The sequence below is a fragment of the Zalophus californianus genome, chromosome X (genome assembly GCF_009762305.2).
Source record: "Zalophus californianus isolate mZalCal1 chromosome X, mZalCal1.pri.v2, whole genome shotgun sequence".
Classification (NCBI taxonomy): Eukaryota; Metazoa; Chordata; class Mammalia; order Carnivora; family Otariidae; genus Zalophus; species Zalophus californianus.
Genome location: NC_045612.1, coordinates 1953878 through 1980606, shown reverse-complemented (window position 1 = coordinate 1980606; position 26729 = coordinate 1953878). Strand labels below are relative to the sequence as shown.

Below are 26729 nucleotides of genomic sequence, written 5' to 3'. Positions count from 1 at the left end.
GACAACAGCTTCCTCTCATTTCTGGAATGTTCCCTGACAGCTGGGAAGAGGCCAGCCCACTGGACCCTGCTCCCAACTCACAGTGCCCAACTTTTCCAGCTGCCCAAGCTCAGCACCTGCTACCCCTCCCAGTGGCTCACCACTGCTCACAGACAAAGGTCCAGCTCTTACCCGGCCAGGCCTGAGTACCTGTTGTTCCCTAAGCCTGACACGCTCTCACAGAGGCCCCCCCGGCCCAAGCTCCCTCTCCATCCCCCCCACCCCCAGCTCTTGCCTCTGGCTGCACGAGTCTCTCTCCCAGACAGCAAGACCTACGTCCTAGGCACCGAGGCGACCCAGAGATTTTCTCTCACGAACTGCCCCCCCCCCCCATGGGAAGGGCTCGGATGGATGAAGGATGCCGGCCCTGTCTGCCCTGGAGGTCCCCCTATCTCCGGGCTCCCAGATGGAAAGGGCAGGACTTTCTCCCCCAAGTGAGGACTTCACCAGGGACCGATTTCGGAGGCGGGGAGCAGTGGGGAAGAGGGCAGTGGGGGAGAGGAATAGTGTTGAGCAGCTGCCCCAGGTGGTGAAGAACTGGGAGGCTTGATGGATGTTTTTAGATGTGGTCGTGGCGCCGCCTGCCGGTCGGAGGCCAAATTGCACCCCGTGTCGGGGCAGGCGGAGCTTCAGCCCCCGCGACGCAACGGTCAGGCCTCCCTGAGCAGGCAGCACGCTACCCTCCCCACGCAGGTCATTCCGGTCATCCGAGTAAGCTCACCCCCTCCCTTACAGGGCCTCCTTCCCCAGGGCAGGCACCCTGCGTGCTGGGCCCAACGGCTGGCACAAAGTAGAGGCCCAATAGATATTCGATGGACAAAACAAGAACAAGTAGGTGCCGTGAGAGCCCAGGGTGAAGACGTCAGAGGGGTCAGGACAGGAGATGACAAGGGCCCAAGTGGGAACTAAGGAGAGGCCAAACATGTCATTGGAGGTGGGGAGACCAAGCTGTTGAGGCCTGGCCATGGCACTGGCTGCCCGAGGTCCCCTGGACTGTGGGCAGAGAAAGGACAGCAGGCATGGTAGGACTGGACTGGGTGACCCAAAAGCCTGGAGCGAAGAATGACCTAGAAGTGGCCATGGGGACAGAAGAGGAAGCCGCCCACCACCCTCCAGACTTGCCCTGGGCTCCGGGGCCCATGGGGGGTGGGGGCAATACGGAGCAGGAAGCGGGTGGGAGGAAGCTAGGAGAAGGCAGCTACAGAGGGGTTTGTGTGCCTGGGAATGAGCAGGCGGGCATGCCCACCCCGGGATGTGCCCATTCCCAGCTGGGCGCAGCTGTTCTTCTCAGTGGAAGCCAGGCCCCCTGGGTCCAACCCCAAACACTGCCACCGGCCTCACCTGCACCCTGCCCGCCCACCGCCCAGTGCCCACTGAGACCCTGACCAGCCCTGCTTGGGCCTCACTGCCTCCCTTCTGGGTCCTAAATGTCAAGGAGAAGGGTCTCCTCCATCATGCTCTGCAGTGGGGGCTGGCAGGGAGCAGGAGTCAGCGGGGAGGAAGGGGTGGCCAGCTTGCCCAGAACTCTGAGGGTGCTTCCTCTGCTCTGGTTAGGGCCAGGAGAGGCTTGGGGTCCCGGAAGGCAGGACTCTGGAGCCCCGGCCCACCCAGAATGGGGTTGCCAGGGGCAGGGGCCACACAGATCAGAGGACTGGCCACCAGTCTTCACACCGGAAGCCATCACCAACCCAGCCTGGATGTCGCATGGCAGCATCCCGGGAGCATCATGCCCCCCTCCCCCACCCTGGAGCGCACGGGCTCCAAAGCCACAGGGCAGGACCGCTGTTGAGCCCCCGAGGGCGCCCTCTCCTGGCTAAGGAGCTCCTCCTCCACCTTCTGACACGGTGGTACCTTCTGCACAAGAAGGTGCCCACTGGAAATGCTCTCTGTCGGGCCAGGGCTGTGGAAGGGTGGGGGAAGGAAGGGAGAGGTTGGAGGAGACAGCCCAGGGCTCTGGTCACTGGGCCTCCACTTGCCTGTGAGCCCTTCCCAGCCCGTCCCTGCAGCCCACCCCCAGGGGACCGGAGACGGCGCTCCTCGGACCCCGGTTCGGCCTCCCGCCACCCCCCTCGGCTGGCAGCCCACAAGGCCTGAGGTGCCTCCATTTTCTCCCAAGGAGCCACAGCCACATGCAGGCTGACCTCTAGGCTGGCAGAACTGGCCGGCCAGGCTGCCTCCTGCTGGCACTTGGGGGGACAGGGACAGGAAATTCTTGAACAGCTGGGAGCTTGCCTGCCCTGACGGGAGGGAACAGACATTCAGGTGGCAGTGGGTGAGGTCGCATGGTGGGGTCCTGGGGGCAGTGGGCCTGCCTCCTTCGTTTCCTTCCCACAGGTGACATCCATCCCCTCCACACTCATCCCCCATCCCCATCCCTCACCCCTCCCTCCAGCTCACCGTGGGCCCATTGCTCTGTCTGTCTTTATTGATTTGAGGAAAACTAGAGGGGGGCTGGAGGGCCATGACACAAAGCGGGACCACCACAGTCAGCAAAGCACAGAACGGCGTGCAGGAAGAGCTGCCCCTGGAAGCCTCTTTGGCTCCTAGAGGGGGTGTGGTGGTGACAGGGGAGGGAGGCCCTGTGGACACACCCCGCCAGCCCCTAGGCAAGGGCAGGGCCTGGGTGGCAGATGGGTGGGTCCCACTCCTGCCCCAGTGCCATGCACCACACCCACACATCTCCAACTTTCCAGCGAGGCCGGCCCGGGGTCCTGGGGGTGGGGAAAGGGGACTGAAAGGGCCCACCCATGGGAAGGGAATCCAGGAGTCAATGCACTCAGCCACAGCATCTGCCTGGAGGGAGAGGGACAGAGAAGCGCAGAGAAGGCGGTCATCAGGAGAGGCCCCCAGCCTGCCCTGTAGCCCCTGCTCCCGGTCAAGGCTCTCAGCAGCAGTACCCACTGGGTCTCGGCAGCAGGCGCCTCACGGATCTTCATGGCCCCCTCAGTCACCAGCCCCCACTGGCCTCTATTGTCTGCTTCTGTGGGAACCCCAGCTCCTTCCCTCTGCCTACAATTTCTGCCCTCAGCTCTCTGCTCTGTGGGGTCCGGCCCACTTAGTTCTTGGCCACACAGAGCCCGCCCCCTTCTAAGGGCACTCCGGAGTCAGCTCCCCGTGGGTTGCAGGGCCCGCACTCGCACACCTGGGCATCACCACTTGGGGGGCGGGCCGGACTGGAGGCCGGGGTGGCTGTGGCGGGCCATCCTCCTCTCCGAGGCCTCCTCGCCCTCTGGGCTCTGCCCCAGCTTGCGGATGTGGCGCAGGAAGGAGGTGGCATTGAACGCTCGCTGTGGGGAGAGAGGGTTGTCAGGCCATGCCCCGGCCGTGGCCCCCAGACTTTGAGGACCAAAGAGGCCACTGGCAGCCCAGGCCATCCCTCTGAGGGGCGGGGGGGGGGGCAGCCTCAAGCCAGGTCCACAGGCCCCTCCCCACACTGACCTTCCAGTGGGTCCGGGCAAAATTCTTCTGGATCTGCTCACTAACTGAGCCCAGGATGTCCTTGTCAAAGGCCGCATCCCCAGAGATCCTAGGGGGAGGCCAAGGATCAGTGGGGGGGGCGGGGGGAGGAGTCTCTGAGGGTGTGGTCCCTCTGGTCCCAGGACAGGTCAGCACGGGTCCCACTCACCAAAGATGCTGTAAAGCCTGCTGGCAGGTGAACCTCTTCTGGGGGTCTCGCTCCAGAAGGTGCCGGATGAAGTCTTTGGCTAGAGTTGGGATGCCAGGTCAGCCCACCGCATCGCCACTCCCCTCGTCACTCCCCCCTCCCTGAGCTCGGGGCCAGCTTCAAGTTCACCTGATTCTGAGATGTCATCCCAAAAGGGAGAGTCAAACTCGTAGCTGGCCCTCAGGATCTGGCTGAAGAGTTCAGGATCGCTCTCGTCGTAGAAAGGGGGGTACCCACACAGCCTGGCACCCACACATGAATCACCCAGCTGCCCAGCCCTCCCCAACCCAGCAGAAAGCAGGCAGGCAGAAGAGGAGCCTTCCCAGGGGTCACTCACAAGATGTAGGAGATGACACCCAGGGCCCACACATCCACAGCCTTCCCGTAGGGTTTCTGCTCCAAGAGCTCCGGGGCTGGGGGCCAGAGACAGACGGACACACACCCGCACGCACACGCACCATGCCTTCAGTGCCGCCAGGCTCGGCCTAGTTAACCCCAGGAATGACCCACCACCTATCCTGCCTCCGGTACGTGGCTCCCGCGGTGTCCCCCAGCCCCGCCCCCCGCCAGCCCCCAGCGAGCCTCAGGGTGCCTCCCCTCACTGACCCACGTATCCGGGGGTCCCACAGGCGGTGCCTAGCATGTTGCCAGCCTGGATTTTGGAGAGGCCAAAGTCGGAGACCATGATTTTGGAGTCCTCAAAGGGCGTGGCATAGAGGAGGTTTTCAGGCTATGACACACGGGCACCAGAAAAAGTGCCAGGTCAGCCCTGGGATGGCCCCTGGTCCTGGGCACCCTCAAGTCCCCCAGACCCTTGGTGCACAGGGATGCCGGGCAAGGCCCAGGCGGGCAGGCAGGAGGGCAGGCACCTTGAGGTCTCGGTGCACGATGCCCAAGCTGTGCAGGTAGGAGACAGCACCGAGGACCTGGCCCACTAGGTGGCTGGCATCCTTCTCTGTGTAGGAGCCACGCTCCATGATGCGGTCGAACAGCTCGCCCCCTGTCACCCTAGGGGGAGTGGGGGACTCAGCTAATTCGGCCCCATCGGCCCCCCACTCACCACCCAGCCCCAGCCACCCGAGCCTGCCCCTGCCCTCCTCACAGCTCCATGGCCAGGTAGAGGTGGGAAGGGCTCTCATGGACGTCCTCCAGAGCCACGATGTTGGGGTGGCTGACCCTGCAAGGGCAAGAAAAAGGCCCTCATGGGCCACCACAGCCCCCTCTAGGCCTCTCAGGGTCTAGGAGGGCTTTGTCCTGCCCCCCCAACGCCCCCCCCCCCACCGGGGAAGCCTTCCTCTTCTCTTCCTCCCTCCTCTGCTCCCCTTCCCTACCACAGGCCACCCAGGCCAGGTCCAGCAAGGCAGAACCCCAGGCCAGGAGTTCCTGGGGCTGCAGAAAAGGCAGGGCGCTTTCCCCCCGGACCGCTCCTCCACTGCAGGCCTTGAGCCACGGGCAGCCTGGCCAGGGGCTGGCATGTACCTGCGGAGCACTGCGATCTCGTTCTCCACCAGGGCCTCCTTGCCTCGAAGGGCCTTCTTGGGGATGCACTTGAGGGCGACAAGGTGTGAGGAGCCCCGCTCCTGGGCCAGCACCACCTCAGAGAAGGCGCCCCTGAGGCAGAGATGGGGAGGCCGGGAGGGGGAAAGGCAAAGGGGAGGAAAGGAGGGGGAGGGGTGGGGAAGCAGAAGATGGGGAGGTCCTCCCGGTCCCATGGCCCCCCACGTCCCCCCCACACTCACTCATTCACTGACATACGCACACACAGCACATTCATTGACACACATTCGCCGACACACACACACACTCACGATCCGAGCTTCTCCCGGATCTCATAGACGCTGCTGATGTCTTCCGTCTGTTTCTTGAGCAGCAGCATGTCTGTGGGGGTCGGGGAGAGATGGAGGGGGGCCCCCTGGGCGAAGCCACCCTCAGTGGCAGCCCTGCTGAGAAACACAGAAACCAGCCCCAGCCCGGATCCATCTCTCCCCTCCCCCACCGCCCAGGTCCGCACTCCCGGGTGGGCGACTCAGAGCGAGGCCACCGCATACACTCCTCCCCGCCCAGATACGAGGCCTTGATCTGGTGCCCCCCACCCTGGCACCCCGACGGCGATCAGCACCCAGACACCCCCTCTCTGCCTCCACACAACCGAGTCAGCCACGATCGGCCGCCTTCCAGAAGGCTCCGTGCACCCCCACCCCGTCCCCTCCGGGCCGACCCCCATCCACAGCGCCCACAGACGCGCCCCCCCCCCAACGCGCCCGGTCCTAGACCTGCCACCCACGGCCCAGCGCTCACAGGCACGCGCCACTCAGGCCACCAACCCTCCCGAGATGCACCTGCGACCCCCGCGCCCAGCCGCCTGCCACGGCCACGGCCACCCACGCGGCCGCCCGAGTGCAGCCCGGCCCCGGGAGCCTCCGGGCAGGAGGGACTCGGCAGCCTCGGTCTCCCACGTCCCGAGCTGCGTGGGCCGCGCCAGGCTTGACAGGTGTGCGCGGGGGGCGCGCGGGGGCTGCGGCGGCCGTGGCCCGGAATCCCACGCGCCCCAGCCCGCGCGCGCCCGCGCCCGGGAGCGCCGGGTGCGGACCTGGAGCCGAAACTGCAGCGTCGCCTCGCGCAGTGGCCGCTGCGCTGAGCCCCCCGCCCGCGCCCCGCCGGACCCGCCCCCTCCGCGCGCGCCCCCGCCGGCCGCTGGCAACGGAGCATGCGGTGGCCTAGCGCTGCCTCGGCGCTGCAGGGCGCCTTGTAAGGCAATCGGCCGGTGCTGGCCGCCACCGCCTCCCTCCTCGGTCATTCATGCCAGTTCCCACCGTCTCCAGGCCCTAGGCGGCCTGACTGGGTCGGCCCCAGGGCCTTTGCACCACCGGTGTTCTCTATCCGGAAGTCTCTTCACCCACATGTTAACATGGCTCTCTGCGTGCCTTCAAATCTCTTCCCTAGCCCCAGCCCTGCCAACCCCACTTCTGTCACCCTGGCTTGAGCACCACCCCCCATCAGCACTCAAATGGAGGACAGCAACAGCCTCCCCACCGGGCTCCTTCTGCCCTCTAACCCCACCCTTCACCCCTCCTACCCACGGTCTCTTCCCCACTGAGCAGCCAGAGCATTTCCTATATTGAGATCATTTCACCCAGCCTCCAGACCCTCCCACAGCTCTCCATGTCACCAGGAGTCGAAGCACAAGTCCTTACAGTGGCCTAAGGGCTCTGCGTGATTGGTCCTCCTTCCCTATCATTGCCCTGGCCCCTTTCCACCCACTTTCCCCCTTGCTCAACTAGCTCTAACCAACTCCAACCACGCTGGCTACCTAACTGGCCCTCAAACACACGACACATACACCTGCCCCAGGGCCTTTGCATTCACTGCCTCTCTGCCTGGAATGCTCTTCACTCAGATATCTGCTTGGCTTGCTCCCTCAGTCAAGTCTCAGCTCAAATTTCACCTCTCAAACAGGCCTGCCCTGCGGTCCCAGCCCAGTCTCTAGTGCATCACCCTGCCTGCCCTGTCTTCAGAAGATCCATCATTGCAATATCACCTTCTCTGTCTTGTCTTCCTCATCAATGCATCCACTCCCAGAAAGTGTCTCTGCTGACCCAGCTCAGGGAAATGAGTGGCAGGTGACTGAATTCAATCCTTCATCACAACAGTGAGTGGATTCTTCCCATCCAGTCCCATCTCAGTCCTGGCACTCCTCCTAGGGGGTCTGGGCCCCACCAGGGATGGGGGAACAGGTGTCCTGGCTGCTGACAGGCACACATCCATACAGGGCCCAGGGATGGCCTGCGGAAGCTATCTCTGCAGGGGTCTGTAGGCCCCGGCATGACACAAAGTCTTTTAAGAAGGTCCACAGGGCAGACAGAGGTTTTTCAAAATCATCTTTGCAGAACTCAGCTCCCACACGTCTCTGTCCCAAACCTGGTAAGTCTGCGAGGGCCCCTCCAGTTCCTGTTCCCACCCCCCTTTCCCAATCATCCCCCCAGTTCACTCAAGAAGCTTCCAGGGGCCCCAGCACTCGGCAGCTTGCTAATCTCTTTGAATAGGGTTTCCTAGGACCGGAACCGATGGTGAGGCCCACCTCACGTTGACCAGAAGGCCTCTTTTGTTTGCGGATACCTGGACTAGCTGACACAAACAGGAGCCCCGTCTTACTTGCTTGTCTAATAATTATGCATCAACACGTCTAACCCACTGCCAGAAGAAGTATCGTCAGAGCCCTGTGGTCGCAGGTGATAATAAGAAATGTCATTTAAATACGTCTGTACTTCAGAGAAGTGCGGTGTCCGAGTAATGAAAGCCTGCCCACCTGGAGAAAGACGGCACCAGGAGACGTTTCTGAGGGGCAGCAGACAACAAGTGGAGGCAGGAAGGAAAGGACTCACCTCCAAAGGGAACGTGGAAAGAAGAGCCAGCCTCAGACTTTGAGATGGACATGGGCATCAGGTCACCAGGGGATTTTGAGGCCACTGGCCTCAAGTGAAAGGTGGTATCACAGTTGTTGGGCTTTTAAGCAGTGGGTAGTGGTACGCCAGAAATTACACCCCTTTGCAACTGTTTAACATCTGTTGAAATACTGTAGATGTCAACTTCGAAATGCCCGTGTGTGTTGAGTGGTTGGAATAAAGAGCTTTTCAAAATCCTTTCAGGGGACCCCTTATAGAAAAAAAATTTTTTTTTAAAGATTTTATTTATTTGACAGAGAGAGACACAGCAAGAGCAGGAACACAAGCAGGGGGAGTGGGAGAGGGAGAAGCAGGCTTCCCGCCGAGCAGGGAGCCCGATGTGGGGCTCGATCCCAGGACCCTGGGATCATGACCTGAGCCGAAGGCAGACACCCAACGACTGAGCCACCCAGGCGCCCCTCCTTATAGAAAAATTAACTCAAAGTTGACCATGGGCCTAAATGTACAATACCAAACTTTTAGGAGAAGACAGAAGAGAAAAATGTGTCTTAGCTTGGGCTTGGTGATGAGTTTTTAGATATAATATGGAAAGCATGGCCCATGAAAGAAAACATGAGAAATTGGACTGTATCAACATTTTAAATGTTTGCTCTGCAAACAACACTGTCAAAGAGAATGAGAAGACAAACCACAGGCCGGGGGGGAAATCTTTGCAAAAGATATATCTGATAAAGGACTGGTATTCAAAATACACAAGGAACTCAGGGGCGCCTGGGTGGCTCAGTCGGTGAAGCGTCTGCCTTCGGCTCAGGTCATGATCTCAGGGTCCTGGGATGGAGCCCCGTGTCTTTCAGGCTCTGTGCTCAGTGGGCAGTCTGCTTGAGATTCTCTCTCTCCCTCTCCTTCTGCCCCTCCTCTCTCTCTCTCTCTCTCTCGCTCTCTCGCTCTCTCTCAAATAAATAAATAAATAAACCTTTAAAAAAAAACTACAACAACAACCCTGTGGCCCATCCAGACGATGGAAGCGCTATGAAGCCATGAAGAAATGGATGACTTTTTTTTTTAAGATTTTTTATTTATTTATTTGAGAGAGAGAGACACAGCGAGAGAGGGAACACAAGCAGGGGGAGTGGCAGAGGGAGAAGCAGGCTTCCCACTGAGGAGGGAGCCCGATGCGGGGCTCGATCCGAGGACCCGATCATGACCTGAGCTGAAGGCAGACGCTTAACGGCTGAGCCACCCAGGCGGCTCTGGATGACTCTTGAATACATACTGCAAACTGCTAAGTGAGAGAAGTCAGTCTGAAAACAGCTACATACTGCGTGATCCCCTTTATGTGACATTCCAGGAAAAGCCAGGCTATAGAGAGAATAAACAGATCAGTGGTTGCCCGCGGGATGGGGCGGGGGTGACGTTTGACTAGGGGAAGCCCAGGAGATGTTTAGGGCCGTGAAGCAACTCTGTGCGGTGCTCTGATGGCGGAGACCCTGGATAAGTCATGACCCAGAGAAGTGTACAGAAGAAAGAGCAGAGCTTAACATGTGCAAATTTCAAAATAATCCTTTAGGAAATGGGGGATTTCAGGACGGAGTGCAGACTATGACAAAAGAATCTAGGTGTATTACAAATGCATGAAAGCACTTCACTGAAGGGGACCGGGGGAAAGGGGTTGGAGTAAGTCACTCGGAAATGAGTGGGGTCTGAAAGACCAAAGGCAAAGGGAGCACTGCGCTCTAGTTGACAACGTTGTTCCCCACAAGGGTAAGAGTTAACAATTCTGAAACCACTCTACATGCACACTGGAATTAAACAATTAAGTAAATGGAAGGCAGATGCTGGGAGCCAGCTTTCTCACTGTTTGAGTGGGATGATACAGACAAGCGAGGGGAGGTGCTAGAATAATCCACGTGGTAATGGATCACAGTTGGAGACATCAGTTTGAACTGATGTTTACCTTAATATACAGATGCATATGTATATACAAAATGCATATATAGAATGTATAATAGAGATGCACATACTGTATCTATCTATATGTATCAATCTGTTATAAATTACATTTAGGTATAATATAGAGATATGTTTATAGGTATGTGTTCGTGTACACATACATTTCCTTACTCTGTCAGTGAAGAGAGCCTAGAAGCAGTAACACCCCAGTAACAGTGAGCACACTAGGGCCAAGACCATGGTTTTTAACAGCTTTCTCCTATAAAGGGCTCCTTGGAGAAATGGCTCAGTCTAGGGCTGGGACAGGAAATATACAGGATGAGCCTGGAGCAATTTATAATGCCGGAAGGTAAGGAAGGGAAGTGTGCTCCTTGTGCTCCCTCTCACGCTCTCTCTCTCTCTCTCTCTCTCTCTCTCTCTCTTCCTCTCTCTTGCTCACACACACAAAGAGTGATGGGGGTATGACAAAGGAACACAGGAGCCAACTGAAAGAGCACCCGGTCGTCAAAGCTGGGACAATATGAGCAACATAATAAATACAGTAGTACTGGGTTGTCGTTCAAAGTATAAAATAATAAATATCCACTATTATAAATAAATGATCGAATAAACAAATGGGGTGGGGGGAGAGACAAACTGTGCAGAAAATTCTAAATAATTGACTCTTCAAGTGTGTGCTGCACAGAGTGACTTCCTTCTAAAAAGGATGGATTGGAAAGGCAGAGACTCAATTTAAAGTGGAGACACTCCAAGAACGAGCGTGACCCCAGCCAGGTGACCGAGGTCGACGTGGACAGTGGTGAGTCATGTTGAGAGCATGGAGCCTTGCTAGGATGTGACGGGAAAGGATATCAGGGGTAAGCCGAGGAAATCTGAGTTAAGACTATGGACTTTGGCTAATCACAATGTGCAATACTGGTTGATTATTGTAACAGAGTGTGTGGTCGGGGCACCAGGGTGCAGGAGCATCTGGCTCAGGAGTCCCAGAGAAACGAGTGGTGGTGAAACAGGAAAGAAGCTTATTTCAGGGAGGCCAACACCAGGAAGAGAGCAGACTAGCATCTCAAAGACTGTTTCCAAAATGCCAAAAATACTTCCAGGTTTATACAAGGAAAACGTGGGACAAAGGTGAGTGGGTACTGCTGGTGGGTAGTGAGGGTCAAAATATCCTTGGAGGAAATTCTGAGCGGGGCCTTGCTGGCTCAGGGCTGTCCCTCTGCTGGAGGGGGGAGTTTCGGTTCCCATCTGGGGATGGTTTGCCCTCAAGGTCTTCCGCCTGAGCCAAGAGACCGGCTGGAGAGAAGAACCCAACTGGCAAGTCTGAGGTCAGAATGGAAGCAGCTGAAGCCGTCTTTCACTCACGAAGGTGTCAGTAAGACAGGAAGCTGGGTGTGCCTGTGTGCAGACGTGGAGGTCAGGTTGCACCTCCCCGGCGCTGGGGACCCTCCCAAGCCCCCAGTCCCCAGCCCTGGGAGTGGCCTCAAGCCACTCTCCCTTCCCCAGTTGTTGAAAGCACAAAGCCCTTCAAGGTGGACTCTGGCCTTCCCTTTGTTCCCAGCTAATTTTAATTCCAAAGCTCCTTTGGACCCCACCCTATTTCCAGCTGCCAAGGTTCTCGAGGGATAACGGGCCACCCCAGGGTGGGGTGTCCTCCCACCCATACCCTCACTCAGCGGCGCCCCCCCCCCCCCCCCGCCATCGAGACCCCGGGAGCCCTGGAGCCCCAGTCACTGCATGCACTGGGTCCAGCCCGAGCTGGAAACCCCAGGCTTCCCTGGACAATGAGAGCCTTTGGCTCACACTCCCTTCCTGCCCTCCCTTCAGCTCTCTCCTCTCCTACCCCTACCCCCGTCCTCAGCTCTCCGTCCAACCCCAGCCTAGCTGGGCTCTGAGAGGGGGGCCCCGCATGCCTTCTGCCCCGGGGAAACCCTTGCTCCTCGCTTAGGAGCTCAGGAGCCAGCTTCACAGGGCCCCGAACGCCAGAAGGCAGCCTCCTGGCCCTCCTTGGCACCGCACTCACCCCCAGTAGCTACTGCCCGGGGCGGGGAGGGTGGCAAGACAGACCTCTGCAAAGCCCTGAGCACCCACCAAGGGCCGAAAATCCCTCTGCCTGTGGTCAGCGCTCCATGTGAGCTGCCCCAGGAATGGAGCCGTCTTTCCCAGCTCAGACGCTGGGAAGCACAGGCAGCTTGGGTCAGCACCCCAGAGGCCAGGGTTCAGGCTTCCAGCTCCCACTTTGGACAACTCCTGCCAATTCATCCTGGCCAGAGGCGAGGCTGGGTCCGTGAACTTCATGCACCGCAGAAGCCCAGCTCACCTTGGCTGGGCGCGGGAGGCAGCACAGGGTCCGGTGAGGATTCGCACCCCGCTCCCTGGCCTCCTGGCACAGGTGGCGGCTGAGCTGTCTGCAGGATCAGAGAGAGGTCAACCCAGACGGCGCCCCCCCCCCCCGCACGGGCCAAGGCACAGGGAGGTCAGCTCACGAGGCACACTGCTCTTCAGTGCCGGGGGGGCCCCCAGGCCAGCTGTTGCCCAAATTCTGCACACCTTGGAAAGGAATTTAGCTCCGAGGAAAGCCCAGAGCAGAGCAGATAGGGAGGGACAGGTCAGAGGTGTGCTGCTGAGAGGAGGAAGCCACTAGTGGGATCCAGGGGAGCCGCGGGGGTGGCCTCATGACCTGCTTGAGGCCTATATGTGTCTAGAGCCACCCCATGAGGGCCCCCCCTGGAGCGGAGGGGGCCTTGGTCCTAGGAGTCCTGGAGCTCGCACGGGTCATTCTCAGCCCCTGGCCCAGCCACCCTCCCTCCCAGCAGGCTCTGATCTCACAGAGGCAACGTAGCCTCCGGTGGCAGCTCGGTCACAGTTCTGCCACTGGCCTTTGGAACCTGCCTCCTCTCCCAGGGGAAAGAAGAGTCCCCACCCTTGACTCCTGAAGGCCCTTCTCCGGCTCCCGAGGCCCGGCCCCTTTCATGCTCTGCCCTCCCTGCAGCTGAGCCACTTCCCCAAAGTGCTGCCCGCCTGCCCATAAATTCTCAAAAGAGTCGCCTGCACCCAGCCACGTCCTCACGTCCCCCTGCTCCTCAGGGCGCTGTGCGACCTCTGCCCAAAGCTCCCCATCACAGCTCCCCATCACAGCTCCGGCCCTCACTCCGGCAAGCACTCCCCATGCCCACGCCCCTTCCGCCCCACCCCCACCCCCTGTCCCCCGCCACAAGTCTCCTCTCAGATGTGCACAGAGGTGCTTGCGGTTCCCTGCAGTTCCCCTCTGTCCTTGTTCCCCAGGTGGCCCCCACTCCTCCAGGCCATCTATGGGTCACGTACTTCTCTATGGCTTCTTTGTCTCTAGACCAGCTTCACTCTGAGACTGGGCCAGAGAAAACTCGGGCTAGGGTCTTCTGATGAGCAGTGCAGCCCTGCCGCCTCGAGGGTCCCCAAGCCCCCTGTGCCCCCACTCAACCAAAGCACAGGCCACCCTGCCTGTCTCCCACAGAGGCCCCTGGAGGAGGCCCCTCCAACAATCCTGGGTGGAGGTGCTGCCCCTCCCTCACCCAGCAGGCTCAGTCTGGCTCAAGCCAGAATTGCTTTTCTTCCTAAAGCCGCCGGATGACTGAGGGTTTAGCTTAACGGGATGAGCCATCTGGGGACTACAGCCTGGTGATCAAAGTCTGGGACTGGTTGGGGGTGGGCGGCTCACTTCACATCTACACCAGGACAGTGACCCCTTCCTTCCCCATCCCATGGCTTCTCTTGGCTCTGCTCAGCGGCTGGTGGGGGAAGCGGCCGAACACCCTTGCTAGGGAGGCCCCAAGGTCCCTGGGGAGAGAAGCTCTGCAGGTGGGGAGCTGAGGCCTTCCAGCCGAGGCCTTTGGGGGAGGGTCTGTGCACCGGACAGGCACCAGGGGGCAGCCTTCCCCTACTCGTGCCAGAATCTCTGACATGTCTGGCAGGACACTGGAGACAGCAAGGGTCCCTACCACCCCTCCTTGGTGACAAAGTGTAGCTTTGCAGGCAGGGTTGTCTCTATCTATCGAAGAGACTCATTGAGACCTGTCACCCCAAGAGCTGGAACCCTGACCTCCAGCTTCCAGGGTTCCTTCGCTGAAAGCCAGGAGGAGGCAGGGTGGTGCCTCTGGCAAAGCCCCCCAGCACACCTGGAGGCAGGGCCCCCACTCCAGCTGAGCACAGTCCCTCAGAAGGCAGAAGCACCCTGCAGCCCCTCTAGTTCAGGGAGCGGGGAAGCTGTAGGCCTTGGCACCCAACACCCGCCCGGGGCCCTAGCTGGAAGTTGAGAGAAGGGTCAGAGAGAGGGGCCAGACTGGAAGGGTTGGGGAGAAGACTAGAGGGGGGCCAAGGATGGCTGGAAGGCAGCCAGGTGAGTGGCTTTCCTAGAACAGGAAGGGCAGGTTAGGAGGGGCGATCTGGGCGGCAGCCAGGCCCAGGTGAACCCGGGGTCAGGCGCGGTCCGGTCCCTGGGGAGGACGTACTGGCCGGCGCCCCAGGTAGCAGCCATCCTGCTTCCCGCTGGAGTGGCGTCTCCTCCTCGGGAGGAGGAAGGAGGAGGTGGGCGGAGTTGACGGGGAGGGCGGGACGAGGGGGAGGGGGACCAGCCCGGTCGTGGGGGTGGGGCGACAGTGACATCACCCCGGAGTCGGTTCTTAAGCGGCAGCCGATCCGACCGGGAACGAGAGGGACGGTCGGAGCGCGGTGGCGAGTCGCTGAGCCGGCCCGCGGCCCCGAGAGCGGCTGGAGCCGCCGCCGCCGGGTAGGAGGGGCGAGGGCGCCCGGGCCGCCGCCGCCACCGCCACCGCCACCGCCGCCGCCGCCACCGCCGCCACCGCCGGAGCCGCGGGCGAGCTGGGCAACCGCGCCGGCCCGGGCCGGGGCGGGGGGCGCGGGCCGCAGGCCCCTGCTCCGGCCGCCGTTTGCAGACCGTGGGCGCCCGATGTCGCCTGCGCCCCGCTAGGCTGAATCTCGGGCCCGGCGAGCCGCCGCCGCCGCCGTCGCCGTCGCCGCCGCCGCCGCCCGAGCCGCGGGCAGGAGTCTCGGGAGCCACCGCCGCCGCCCGGCCGGGCCCCGCCGCCGCCCGCGCGCCCCCGGGCCCCCCGACACACATGAGATTCTTCAGGCTCACTTTCAAGTGCTTCGTGGACTGCTTCTGACCGCGCCGCCCCCGCCCTCCCCGACCCCCGGCCCGGCCGCCCCCGGCACCCGGTGGGCCCGCGCCTTCGGGCCCCCCCCCCGCGCCACCGGCGCCCCCCGCCGCCCCTCCGCCCGCCCCCGCGAGGCGCCGCGCCCCCCGGCCCGGCCGCGCGGCCCGCCGGGGCCATGGCGAAGAAGAGCGCCGAGAACGGCATCTACAGCGTGTCCGGCGACGAGAAGAAGGGCCCCCTGATCGCGCCCGGGCCCGACGGGGCCCCGGCCAAGGGCGACGGCCCCGCGGGCCTGGGGGCGCCCGGCGGCCGCCTGGCCGTGCCGCCGCGTGAGACCTGGACGCGCCAGATGGACTTCATCATGTCGTGCGTGGGCTTCGCCGTGGGCCTGGGCAACGTGTGGCGCTTCCCCTACCTGTGCTACAAGAACGGCGGAGGTGAGCGCCCCCGCCCCGCCGCGGCCCCGCTCCTCCTGGCCAGGGGCCTCCTTCCCCACCTACCCCCGCCCGCCGCCGCTGGCTCCACTGGGGCGCGGGGCCGAAGTCCGGGGTACGGGGTGCCGGAGGCCGCCCCTCGCTGGCCACTGCTGCTCGGTGGCCCCGGCTGGCGGCCTCCACCCCCAAGCCGGTCATGTGCCTGGCAGTGTGTGGGGGGAGGGGGCCGGGGAGCCTCCTGCCGAAGCCCCAGGACGGCCTCCCCCAAGACTTCTGGGCAGGGGCTCCCCGGGGAAGTGACTGGCCACTGAGGTGGGGAAGGCGAGGCCCGCCCCCGGGCGGCGGGGGGGGGGGGGGGGGGGGGCTTCCAGAGGTGAGGAGCCCAGGCTGCCTCCGCTGGTCAGGCACACAAGTGGCACATTGTGTGGGGCCCCCACGTGTGCACACACGAACACACACACACACAATGGGCTACTCTGTCCCTCCCCCTGCCCTCTCCTCCCCTCCCCTCCCCTCCCCTCCCTTCTTCCCTCACTCCCCTCCCCCTCCCCTTCCCTCCCCTCCTCTCCCCCTCCCCTCCCCTCCAGCCTGGGCCCGGAACACTGGGTGCCTGAGCCAGGCTTGGGTAGCCTGCGGCCTGGGCCGCCTGGCGCCGCCGCTGGACACACTGCATGCGCACCCCGTGCTCGCCTGCCCCAGCCCAGCTGAGCAACAGCGATAGGCACCCGCGCGTCGTGTGACTGCAAAGCAGCACTGGGGTGGGGGGAAAGCCATAGCAACTGGGTGATGGGTGGGAAACTGAGGCCCAGAGTGAAGGCCTTGGCCCAAGGTCACACACAAGAAGGATGCTGGGACCAGGAGCTGGCCAAGCTGCAGCCAAGCCTGACTTCTGAGTAGTGCAAAGCTGAGCAGGGGCATCGGTAGGGGACCTGGAGAGGAAAGGGGAGGCAGACGGGCTGCTGGTGCCCAGTTCCCCTTACCCACTCCCCACTTCTGGCCTGTGGTCTCTGGTCTCCAGAGCCCAGGCTCACCAGAGCTTGTTGTACCCCACTTTGCCTCCCCGTCCTTGATCACTGACATCTCCAGATAGCCCCTACGCCCCCTGATGAAGGACTGCCACCCACCCACCCACCCACTCTCTGCCGTGGACCATCATACTTGCAGGCAACTGCCTGGGGGGCAGGGAAATCCGGGGGCTCCCTGTCCCTTGCCCAAGCAGACAGTCCCCCAGGCCGGAGTGCCAGCCGTGGCACACACACGCACACGAACACACCGTTCTCTCCTGTGCTGCCTAGCAAACAGGGAACTGCGACACAACCGTGTATGTGTCCTCCATGCCTGTTAGGTCACCCTAGGTGACTGTGGGGCCAGACGCCTTGTGGGTATAGGGCCTCCCAAACCCAAGAAACAGGGCTGTAAGGGCCCAGTGACTGCCACAGCCCTCCAACACTCCAACCCCCTTCTCCCCACAAGGCTATTCACCTTGCACCTCTGAGTCAGTGGCCACCCCCTGCACTGATTCACCCAGCGGGAAGTTATGATGGGGCCAGGGTGGGGCCCAGAGCTGGCTCCACCCTGACTCCCAGGGCTTCCGAACGCTGCACTGGCCAGCCAGGGGCTAAAGGGCTGCCCTGTGCAAGTGCCCACCCTCTCCTTCCTCCCCCAGGTGTATTCCTTATCCCTTATGTCCTGATCGCCCTGGTTGGAGGAATCCCTATTTTCTTCTTGGAGATCTCACTGGGCCAGTTCATGAAGGCCGGCAGCATCAACGTCTGGAACATCTGCCCCCTGTTCAAAGGTGAGCAGCCCCAGGCCAGTCCCTCTTGTCCTCTCCCTCAGGGGCCCCTCCCCCTTCCCACTGCTAGGGCAAAGCTGGGGCCCACTTGAGAAATCTTGTCCTATCACAGCACCAGGCCAGGTCCCGCTGGTGCCCCCCAAGTCATGGAGGGAACGCTGGAGGGCCTGCAGACCACCCAGTGACCTTGGGCAGATGGGGCCTGGAGTCGGGGATCGGCCTCTCCACTGAGGCCAGGACGCCCAGGCCCAGCAGGGCTGGGAACAGGCCCTGCCAAGCACGCTTGGCCCCCCAGGGGCCTGAGCAGAGGGTTTGAGAGCTGACAGCACGAGGCACTGCCCAGGGCCTGTTCCCCCAAGGCCAGAGGGCCAACCTAAGGAGCTTGGACAGGAGGCATGGAGTTCAGGGTCCAAAGGGAAGAACTATTGTCAAAGGTCACTTTAGAGTTCCTTCTGAGTGTGGGTAGTATGCCCCCATTCTCTCTCAAGGTCCTAGGAGGGACCCTGGGGAAGCCGGGGCTCAGAGAGTCGAATTGATTGGCCAGGGTTGCCTGCTGAGAGGGTGACCGTCTCCAGTACGGCCCCAGGTCACCAGAAAGCCCCCAGCTGCTGAGTACTGGAGGCCACTAGGGACCCAGGTTGGAGGCTTGGCCCTCCCTCAACCGCCGTGGTGGCAGTGGGACCCAAGAGAAGGGGACAGGTGTGTGAGGCTAGGGAATTTACGGGACTTCATGCTCAGATTGGGGCAAGAGGGGAGGGCTCGAGGGAGGATGCAGGAGGTGAAGCCAGGAGCGGGGGCAGGTGCAGACTGGGGAGTTGTCCTGGTGTTGAGACACTGGCACAGGGAGGGTCCAGGGGGCTCTCTGCATCTGCTGTCCTCCCACCAGATCTTCTCAGTCGTGCTCTGGAGACTTCTTGGGAGACTCGTAGGGTAGATAGGGAGGGGGGTGGCTATAGAGAAGAGCCCACACAGAAACTCCTCCTTCCCTAGGCCTGGGCTACGCCTCCATGGTGATCGTCTTCTACTGCAACACCTACTACATCATGGTGCTGGCCTGGGGCTTCTATTACCTGGTGAAGTCCTTCACCACCACACTGCCCTGGGCCACATGTGGCCATACCTGGAACACTCCCGACTGTGTGGAGATCTTCCGCCATGAAGACTGTGCCAATGCCAGCCTGGCCAACCTCACATGTGACCAGCTTGCTGACCGCCGGTCCCCTGTCATCGAGTTCTGGGAGTGAGTCAGGCGCCTCTGGGCCAGGCTCTGCCTGTCCCTCTCTCTGGGCTCCACACAGGGCCCGAGTCTGCGAGTCTATGCGTGCTGGGGCTCAGCCCTGAGGGGACGCAGAGCAGGGGTCACTCCCAGGCCTGTCTTCAGGGAGCCCCCAGCACAGTCTCTAGAGGAGCTGGAAGGGATTGGCCTTGGTCCTTCACCATTTCTCAGTCCCCAGGCATTGTCACTCCACTGTGCCTGCCAGCCGGGGAGGAGGGATCGCCACCATGCAGGCTGAGGGGGCCGTGGGGCCCGGCTACCAGTCCTGCTGGCTCTGGCCTGTGGCTCCTGGGCTTCAGGCTCACACACTGCACAAACCTCCGGGCCGCAGGCTGCGGTTGGGCCCAGCTGGACTCGAGGGCTGCAGGGCAGGGAGCACCACCCCTGGGGCAGCTCCCAGGCGCCTGGCCCTCTGCTGGCACAGCCCTCCTGGGCTGTCCCTCCCCCAGGAACAAAGTCTTGCGGCTCTCCGGGGGCTGGAGGTGCCAGGGGCCCTCAACTGGGAGGTGACCCTGTGTCTGCTGGCCTGCTGGGTGCTGGTCTACTTCTGTGTCTGGAAGGGCGTCAAGTCAACAGGAAAGGTACGGCTGGAGGCCCGCAAGGCTGGGGGGGGGGGGCGGGGGGGCGGGGGGACGGGGGATGGTGATGGTGACGGCAGGGCCGTGGTGGGGCATGGGGGACAGAAGGGGCATCTCTGCCAAGGACCACTGCTGCAACGGGAGGTGACCAGGGCCAGGGCCTGAGCAGGGGGCAGGTCCGTGAATCCAGACCACTCGATCCCCACCCATGCCTGGATAGTTCCTCCCCGCCCCTCCAAAGTCAAGCCAGCAGCCTTCCCTCCTGAGGTGGGGAGAAGCCCAGGCAGCAGCTGCCCCTTGCTCATGTGGGGGCCCTCCCCCGACCGCCCCACCTTCTCTCTGTTCCTCACTCGTTCTCTCTTGTGCTGGCCTAGGGGTGGGGGTGGAGGACCTGGGCTATGGCTGTCCCTTGCCTGCCTGTCCTGCTCTGCTCGGCGGTGGACAGGAGGCAGACGTCTTTGGGGTCCATGTGGCCCTCGCCACCGTCTCTGGCGGGCCAAGTCTCTTCCCGCCTACCAAAGACTCTGCCTCTCTGCAGAGAATGACCTGCTGTCGGGGGAGGGGGGGCCACGGGAGGCATGGGATCTGCCCCCAGGCTGACGACCCGCTCCCTGCCTGGGGAAGGCCCTGCGTGTCCCCTCCCTCTGCCGCTGACCTGTGTTTGCCACGGGGTGGCTGATTCTCAGCTGAGCGCTGAGCTACCTTTGGGAGGAGCCTAGGCTTTGAGGAGTCGAAGGGGGTTGCCGGCCGGCTTCCCTCTAGACCTCAGAACATGCCATGCTGTCGTGGGGGCAGGGTGGCCCACTTGGCCGTCCTGCCGAGCCGGGGGCCCCTAAGGGTGGAGGCGGGTGCCGCAGGGCCCCTCTGAGCAGCCTGGCCCCCCAGATCGTGTACTTCACCGCTACATTCCCCTACGTGGTCCTCGTTGTGCTGTTGGTGCGCGGAGTGCTCCTGCCTGGCGCCTTGGATGGGGTCATCTACTATCTCAAGCCTGACTGGTCGAAGCTGGGGTCCCCTCAGGTGAGGAGGGGGCGGACGGGATGAGGGGGTGGGCCAGGCCGGCAGGTTCCCTCACATCCTCCCTTGCCCGGCCCATCCGCAGGTGTGGATAGACGCTGGGACCCAGATTTTCTTTTCTTACGCCATCGGCCTGGGGGCCCTCACGGCGCTGGGCAGCTACAACCGCTTCAACAACAACTGCTACAAGTAGGTGCCCTCGCCCGGCCATCCGCCCGCCCGCCTGCCCGCGGGCAGCAGGTAGCCTCACCAGCCCGCGCCGCCCCTCTGCCCCCCCAGGGACGCCATCATCCTGGCACTCCATCAACAGCGGGACCAGTTTTTTGCTGGCTTTGTGGTCTTCTCCATCTTGGGCTTCATGGCCGCGGAGCAGGGCGTGCACATCTCCAAGGTGGCGGAGTCAGGGTAAAGACCCCCGCCCCTCAGCCCGGCCCCCAGCCGCAGCCGCCGACCTAACCTGCCATGTTCATGAACACATACGCGCGCGCGCGCACACGCACGCAAAGAGGCAAGTCTGGAGATGAGAGAAGCGCGCGCTGGACGCGTCACGTCGTCCGTCGCTCCGGGCCAGGGGAAGGCCCGGCTGAGCAGCTGTTCGGGGCCAGCTCAGAGCCGGAGCCTTCGCGGGCCAGGCCACACAGAGCCTGGAGCTCCCTCCCGTCCACCCATCCCCAGGGCCTTGGCCCATGCCCCTCACATTCGTGAGGCGAACGTGATCAACCACCACGTTACGGAAACCGACCGCCCCTCACGTTGGCCAGAGGGTTGCCCAGGGAGAGGGGGGCCTTTGCGGGCTTCACAGGGACCCGTGACCGCAGCAGCAGCTGGGATAAGAGACCAGGATGTCTGAGTTAGACAGCCCACTCTCAGGGGCTTGAGTGACACCCGGCAACACCTTGACCCGAGTGGAAGGGCCCTGGGCCACGGGATGCCCTGGAGTCCTCCCATCCGTTTGGGACGGGGTGCGGCGGGGCAAGGGGGGTGGCAAGCAAGGACGACAGTGGGACGCAGGTGGGGCAACACCTATTGTCTAAACCCTGCCCCTTCCCCCCTCAGGGCCTGGCCTGGCCTTCATCGCTTACCCCCGGGCCGTCACGCTGATGCCTGTGGCCCCGCTCTGGGCTGCCCTGTTTTTCTTCATGCTGCTGCTGCTTTGGCCTGGACAGCCAGGTTTTGCAGGGGGTGACAGAACAGAGGGGGACTGGCTGCGGAAGTGGGGGAGCACTGGGGGAGGGGAGAGGGGCTGGGGGACAGGGGAGATGGCTGGCGGGGAGGGGGAGGGGTGCAAGCCTCAGTACCTGGCCACAGTTTGTAGGTGGGGTGACAGAACAGAGGGGGCTGGGCTGGGGGGTGGGAGCACTGGGGGAGGGGAGAGGGCTGGGGGGGAGGAGGAGGGGCGCGGCCTCAGCGCCTGGCCACAGTTTGTAGGTGGGGTGACAGGACAGAGAGGGCTGGCTGGGGGGGGGCGGGAGCACTGGGGGAGGGGAGAGGGGAGAGGGCTGGGGGGGAGGAGGAGGGGCGCGGCCTCAGCGCCTGGCCACAGTTTGTAGGTGTGGAAGGCTTCATCACCGGCCTGCTCGACCTCCTCCCGGCCTCCTACTACTTCCGTTTCCAAAGGGAGATCTCTGTGGCCCTCTGCTGTGCCCTCTGCTTTGTCATCGACCTCTCCATGGTGACTGATGTGAGTGGGGGCGGGGTGGGGGCCGCCTCTGGGCTCCGGCCGCCTGCCACCTTCCCTGACCCGGCTCTGTCCCCAGGGCGGGATGTATGTCTTCCAGCTGTTTGACTATTACTCGGCCAGCGGCACGACCCTGCTCTGGCAGGCCTTCTGGGAGTGCGTGGTGGTCGCCTGGGTGTATGGTAGGTCTGGGGCAAGGGGCGAGGCGAGGCGAGGCGGAGGCGCGGCCTGGAGCGGGGCGGGGGCGTGCCGCCCCCCCCCCCCCCCCCCCTAGCGAGGTCTCTAGCTCCAGCCCTCCTGCCCCACCCGCCCCAGGAGCTGACCGGTTCATGGACGACGTTGCCTGCATGATCGGGTACCGACCTTGCCCCTGGATGAAATGGTGCTGGTCCTTCTTCACCCCACTGGTCTGCATGGTAAGGGCCAGGGGAGGCTGAGCAGGGGGAGGGACGCCGAGGGCCTGCCACCGGCTGAGAGCAGGGCTTCTCACCCATAGGGCATCTTCATCTTCAACGTGGTGTATTACAAGCCGCTGGTCTACAACAACACCTACGTGTATCCATGGTGGGGCGAGGCCATGGGCTGGGGCTTCGCTCTCTCCTCCATGCTGTGCGTGCCCCTCCACCTCCTGGGCTGCCTCCTCAGGGCCAAGGGGACCATGGCTGAGGTCAGTCTGCCCTACCGCCTCTCCCCTGTTCGAGTCCCTCCCTTGCACCGGCTCAAGGCAATACCTCCAGAGTGCCCACTTGGACGTAACCACTGTGCTAGGAGTCTCCAGGGGCCGGCTCAGGGGGGCGGGGGTGGACGGAAGGAACGCTGGCCCCCCCAGGGCCTGAGGTCACTGGGCGGGGGGAGGAGGGGGAGGAGGGCGAGGAGAGGTCTGTCCCTAGCCTCTCACCCCTTTCCCTGGTACCGAGAGTGGGGTGTGGTCAGTACCCACGGGAGAAGGGGCCCTGGTCCCAGCCGGTGGCAGGTGGTGGCAAGTGCAGAGAGGCCAAGGGCAAAAGCATGTACGCGTCCCCCCACCCCCACCCCCGCCATGGCCCAGAGACTCAACGTGTCCCCCCTCTCTCCTGCAGCGCTGGCAGCACCTGACGCAGCCTGTGTGGGGCCCTCCACCACTTGGAGTATAGAGCTCAGGACTCCGACGTCAGGGGCCTGACCACCCTGACCCCGTGTCCGAGAGCAGCAAGGTGGTGGTGGTAGAGAGCGTCATGTGACAGGCACCCTGCTTTAGCCCCCCCACCCCTCCAGGGGCTTGCCTTTCCCTGACCGCTTGTGGGGTCTGCCTGGGAGGGCGGGGACGAAGCACCACGAGTGCTACCTAAAATAACTTTTTTTTCCATTTTTAATAAAACGCCCAAAAATATCACAACCCACCAAAAATAGATGCCTCCCCCGCCCCGCCCCCCAACCAAGCTGGTAGACACGCTGCTTCCCAGGCCCCGCGACCGCCCTCCCCCTGGTGCCCGCCGCAGAGGCATCTCCCCCCAGCCCCAGCACGCCTGCCTCTCCGGGCTCTCTGCCCGCCGCACCCTCGGGCGGCCCCTCCACCCTAGAGGCGGCAGTGGACAGCTGGGGGTCCGGGCAGCAGAGGAGAGCAAGGGAAGGCGGGGGGGGGGGGGGGGGGGGGCAGCAGAACCAGGGCTCTACTTCAGCGGGGCTAGACCCCTCTCCCCGTCCCTATTCCAGAAGCTTAGAGAGCCAGCCCAGCAACGGGACCTCCGGTTCCTGCGCCAATTGCCACCAATATCAATTGTGTGCGCATGTGTACGAATGCCCGTGGCTGTGAGGGTGTAGGGGAAGCTAGACCTCTCTTAGCAAAGGCCAAGACCAGGTGTAAAATGTGCCTGTGGGCAAATGAGGCTTGTATTTTGCACATTTTATAAAAACTTGAGGAAAGAGATTTCTGCTTGATATTTCTAAAGAGGAAACAGCCCAAGTTCCCCCTCCCTGCCACTCCCTGTCCCTTTCTGCACCCCCTTAGTCCTCTGCCCTAGCCAAGGAGTGTGAACTTAACAGATCTAATTTTCATAGGCAAAAGCTTCAAGCTGTTGAGCGTGCGAGTCTGTCGTGTGGTGGTGGCGTGTGTAGTCCCTGGCCCCAGACTGGGGTGGAAAGAGCATACGGCTGGGGGAGGGGGGGGCCTCCAGGAGCACCCCCCCACCCCCTCTGCCCACAAAGTCAGCGGGGTGAGCAGATGCAGCGTTGTGACCCTGGCGATCGGGGGCTGCTCACCCGGCATGCTCAGGCTCACCCGCACCCTGCCCTCCCCCCCCCCCCTCCCCTCCCCCCCCCCCCCCCCCCCCCCCCCACCCCCCCCCCCCCCCCACTCCCCCACCCCACCCCACCCCACCCACCCCCCACCCCCGGGCTGGGCACGACTGCAGGGATCTGAGGTGGGCACCAGCCAGGGGAGGGATCCCGGGCATGGCTCCCACCTGCGAGCTTAAAGCTGATGCACTTCCCACGTCTCAAGTCTTCCACGTAGCAGCTTTAATTAACCCACGTGTGTGTCACGTCCGATCCGAGACAGCCGAGTGGGCCCTAGAAAGGCTTCCCCCACACCACCCCGACATCGGTCGGAGAGGTGGGACTGGGTGAGGGCAGGGGTCCAGCGGGGACGTTCTTACTGTGCTAAAAAGCCACTGCAAACATAGCAATAAAAACATGTCATTTTCCAAAGCTGGCTTGCTCTGCCTCTGCTTGTCATTTGAGAGAGGGGTGGCGGGGAGGGAGGGTGTCAGGGCTGCAGGGGTGGTGGGGAGGCGTCCCCACCTCGAGCTGCTGCCTCAGGCAAGTATTTGTTCTGAGGGTCCCTGCGCCCGCCGCTGTTCCAGGACCTGGGAATAGAGCAGGTACCGAAGCCGGCAGCAAGCTCTTCCCGTGGAGCTGACATACTTGGGGAGAGAGGCTGACGGCAGGGTGGAGACGGACACGAGAGCAGGGAAGGTGGGTGGGAAGTCACGGGTGCTGAGGTTCCTGAAGGTTGCCCAAATGCTGCGCCGAACAGGTAACCTCCCGAGGTGCAGGCAGTGAGGGGCAGGTGAGCAGGAGGCGGGGGCAGCCAGGGAGAAGGCCACAGCAGGACCGGGGCGCGGACAGCGATGGGACCAGGGTGCTAGCAGCACAGTGGCCAAGTCTTCAGATTAGGGAGCTGTGGACGGCTGGGATGCGGGGTTCAGAGAGGAGTCGGGGAGACTCCGTGAGACTGAGACTGACCCTGAGCACTTGGGCACCGGGAAGGGTAGCACTGCCAGGCCCTACACCCAGGGAGATGAGGGAGAGAAGGTGTGGAGGGGATGGTGGCAGTTGACTGAGGGCCTGCTATACCAGAGACATCACCTCACTGGCAATGTCTGTCTAGTCAGCAGGTGGACAAGGAGTCTGCAGTTCCAGGAAGGGTCTGGATGGACTGGAGAGAACATCAGAGGTTCTCAGCCCATAGAGACGGCCCTGAAAGCCCCGAGCCTACACGAGCTCACCAAGGGCGGCCGAGAGCGGCGGCCCACGCACCGAGCCCTGGGGCCCTGGGACACTCGGAGGTGGCAGAGAAGAGAGGGAGCCGGCAGCGGAGACTGAGGAGGGGCGGCCAGGGGTCTGGGAGGGAACCCCAAGAGTGCAGGTGCAGCGTGACCTCCTGGTACGGGAATGAGCCGTGCACACGCCGGCGCGCACACACCCGGGGAGGGGTGGTCAGGGAGGAGGGAGTGATGCGCTCCGCCGGGGGCTGCTGCCGGTCAACGGTCAAGGGAGGGGCAGGTCCCAGCAGGCTCGCCGTGCTTGGCAACGAGCTCCTGGAGACCCGCACGAGAGAGGTTCCCGTGCAGGGGTGCAAGCCAAAGCTTGACTGGAGTGGGATTAAGAGAGAAGGAGTAGATAGCAACCCAAGTGTCCACTGATGGAGAAAAAATGGAATGAACAAAAACATGGCCTATCCATGTAGTCTTAAGGGAAGAAACGGGGTACCTGCCTGGCTCAGTTGGAGTAATGTGTGACTTGATCTCGGGGTCATGAGTTCAAGCCCCAAGTTTATTTATACTTAAATAAAGCCTTTAAAGCAAAGGAAACTGTGACACCTGCTACAACGTGGAAGAACCTCAAAGCAGACACAAAGATGCTGTAGGAGTCTGCTTCTGTGAGGCACACAGACTGGCCACATTCACAGAGAGAGCAGGATGGTGGGTCTAGGTTTGGGAGCCTGGCGCTCACTCGGGATGCCAGCCTGGGAGGGGGTGGTGGGCCCCTCAGAAAAAAGTTAATGGCTTGCTGCCCCCTGCAGTCCCTCCCAGGCCAGTCCCTGCTCTCCAGCAAGGCATGGCCCCCTTACGGAGGAGGAGCTTTAGCCCTCAACTATACAGCCAAGGGTGGGCCATGCTCTGAGGGTCACCAATAACCAGGACAGGGGGCAGGTCCCCACAGAACTCAGAAAGGAGCACTGGCCGAGCAGGCCCGACTGCAAAGCAAGCCGGGCCTGTGCGGACATGTGGAGGCGCCTCCCCAGCAGGACACGCGAGCCATGTCCCAGGCCCCTCACACTGTGCCCCGTCCTTTCGACTCCTCCAGCAACAGCCCCTGCCTCTGAGCCCACAGAACAGAGCCTGCACCCTAGGGTCACCCTCAGGCCCACTCTGCTCCCCCATCCTGGCCGCACACCAACTCCTTACCATCTCCACTCCCCCAACTACGGCCACGCCTTGGCTCAGGTCCTTGGCACCTCTTGCCAAATAGCCTCCGAGCCACCT

The 26729-nt window shown here is 62.5% G+C and overlaps 3 protein-coding genes across 5 annotated transcripts; 2 read left to right on the top strand and 1 right to left on the bottom strand.

The window, feature by feature from the left end:
- Window positions 1–2454: 2454 nt before the first annotated feature.
- Window positions 2455–6587, bottom strand: PNCK (pregnancy up-regulated nonubiquitous CaM kinase). 3 transcript variants are annotated; one of them, XM_027608445.1, is made up of 12 exons: window positions 6517–6587; window positions 5512–5581; window positions 5183–5314; window positions 4806–4880; window positions 4573–4711; window positions 4310–4433; window positions 4041–4116; window positions 3833–3945; window positions 3665–3743; window positions 3478–3565; window positions 3182–3326; window positions 2455–2832 (listed from the first exon to the last, which is right to left on the bottom strand). In XM_027608445.1, the coding sequence occupies exons 2-11, from the start codon at window positions 5577–5579 to the stop codon at window positions 3189–3191; spliced, it is 1032 nt and encodes a 343-aa protein (XP_027464246.1). In that variant the 5' UTR covers window positions 5580–5581; window positions 6517–6587; the 3' UTR covers window positions 2455–2832; window positions 3182–3188. The 3 variants fall into 3 exon arrangements, with proteins under 3 accessions (XP_027464246.1, XP_027464245.1, XP_027464244.1); XM_027608444.1 differs by lacking the exon at window positions 6517–6587 and adding an exon at window positions 6294–6346; XM_027608443.1 differs by lacking the exon at window positions 6517–6587 and adding an exon at window positions 6043–6285.
- A 4502-nt stretch (window positions 6588–11089) lies between these two features.
- On the top strand, window positions 11090–15247 carry LOC118356567 (homeobox protein Hox-B4-like). The gene is made up of 2 exons (XM_035725749.1): window positions 11090–11422; window positions 15020–15247. Exons 1-2 carry the CDS (start codon window positions 11388–11390, stop codon window positions 15213–15215), a joined length of 231 nt encoding a protein of 76 aa, XP_035581642.1. The 5' UTR covers window positions 11090–11387; the 3' UTR covers window positions 15216–15247.
- Window positions 14756–23601, top strand: SLC6A8 (solute carrier family 6 member 8). The gene is given in 17 exon segments (XM_035725748.1): window positions 14756–15643; window positions 17307–17438; window positions 18426–18675; window positions 19161–19186; window positions 19189–19292; window positions 20175–20309; window positions 20392–20495; window positions 20586–20711; window positions 21364–21460; window positions 21462–21476; window positions 21850–21987; window positions 22064–22166; window positions 22300–22400; window positions 22481–22651; window positions 23064–23096; window positions 23098–23158; window positions 23161–23601. Coding segments are annotated over 17 exon segments (1902 nt in total). The 5' UTR covers window positions 14756–15381; the 3' UTR covers window positions 23205–23601.
- Window positions 23602–26729: the final 3128 nt, after the last annotated feature.

Bases quoted from the DNA above. Each gene is read 5' to 3' on its own strand.
- PNCK (XM_027608445.1), bottom strand. From the start codon at position 5,579: ATGCTGCTGCTCAAGAAACAGACGGAAGACATCAGCAGCGTCTATGAG. The intron at 3,946-4,040 runs GTGAGTGACCCC...TGTGGGTGCCAG, and splicing joins GGTGTCATCTCCTACATCTT to GCTGTGTGGGTACCCCCCTT. The intron at 3,744-3,832 runs GTGAACTTGAAG...TCCCAACTCTAG, and splicing joins GGATGACATCTCAGAATCAG to CCAAAGACTTCATCCGGCAC.
- LOC118356567 (XM_035725749.1), top strand. From the start codon at position 11,388: ATGGAAGCAGCTGAAGCCGTCTTTCACTCACGAAG. The intron at 11,423-15,019 runs GTGTCAGTAAGA...GCGCCCCGCTAG, and splicing joins GCCGTCTTTCACTCACGAAG to GCTGAATCTCGGGCCCGGCG.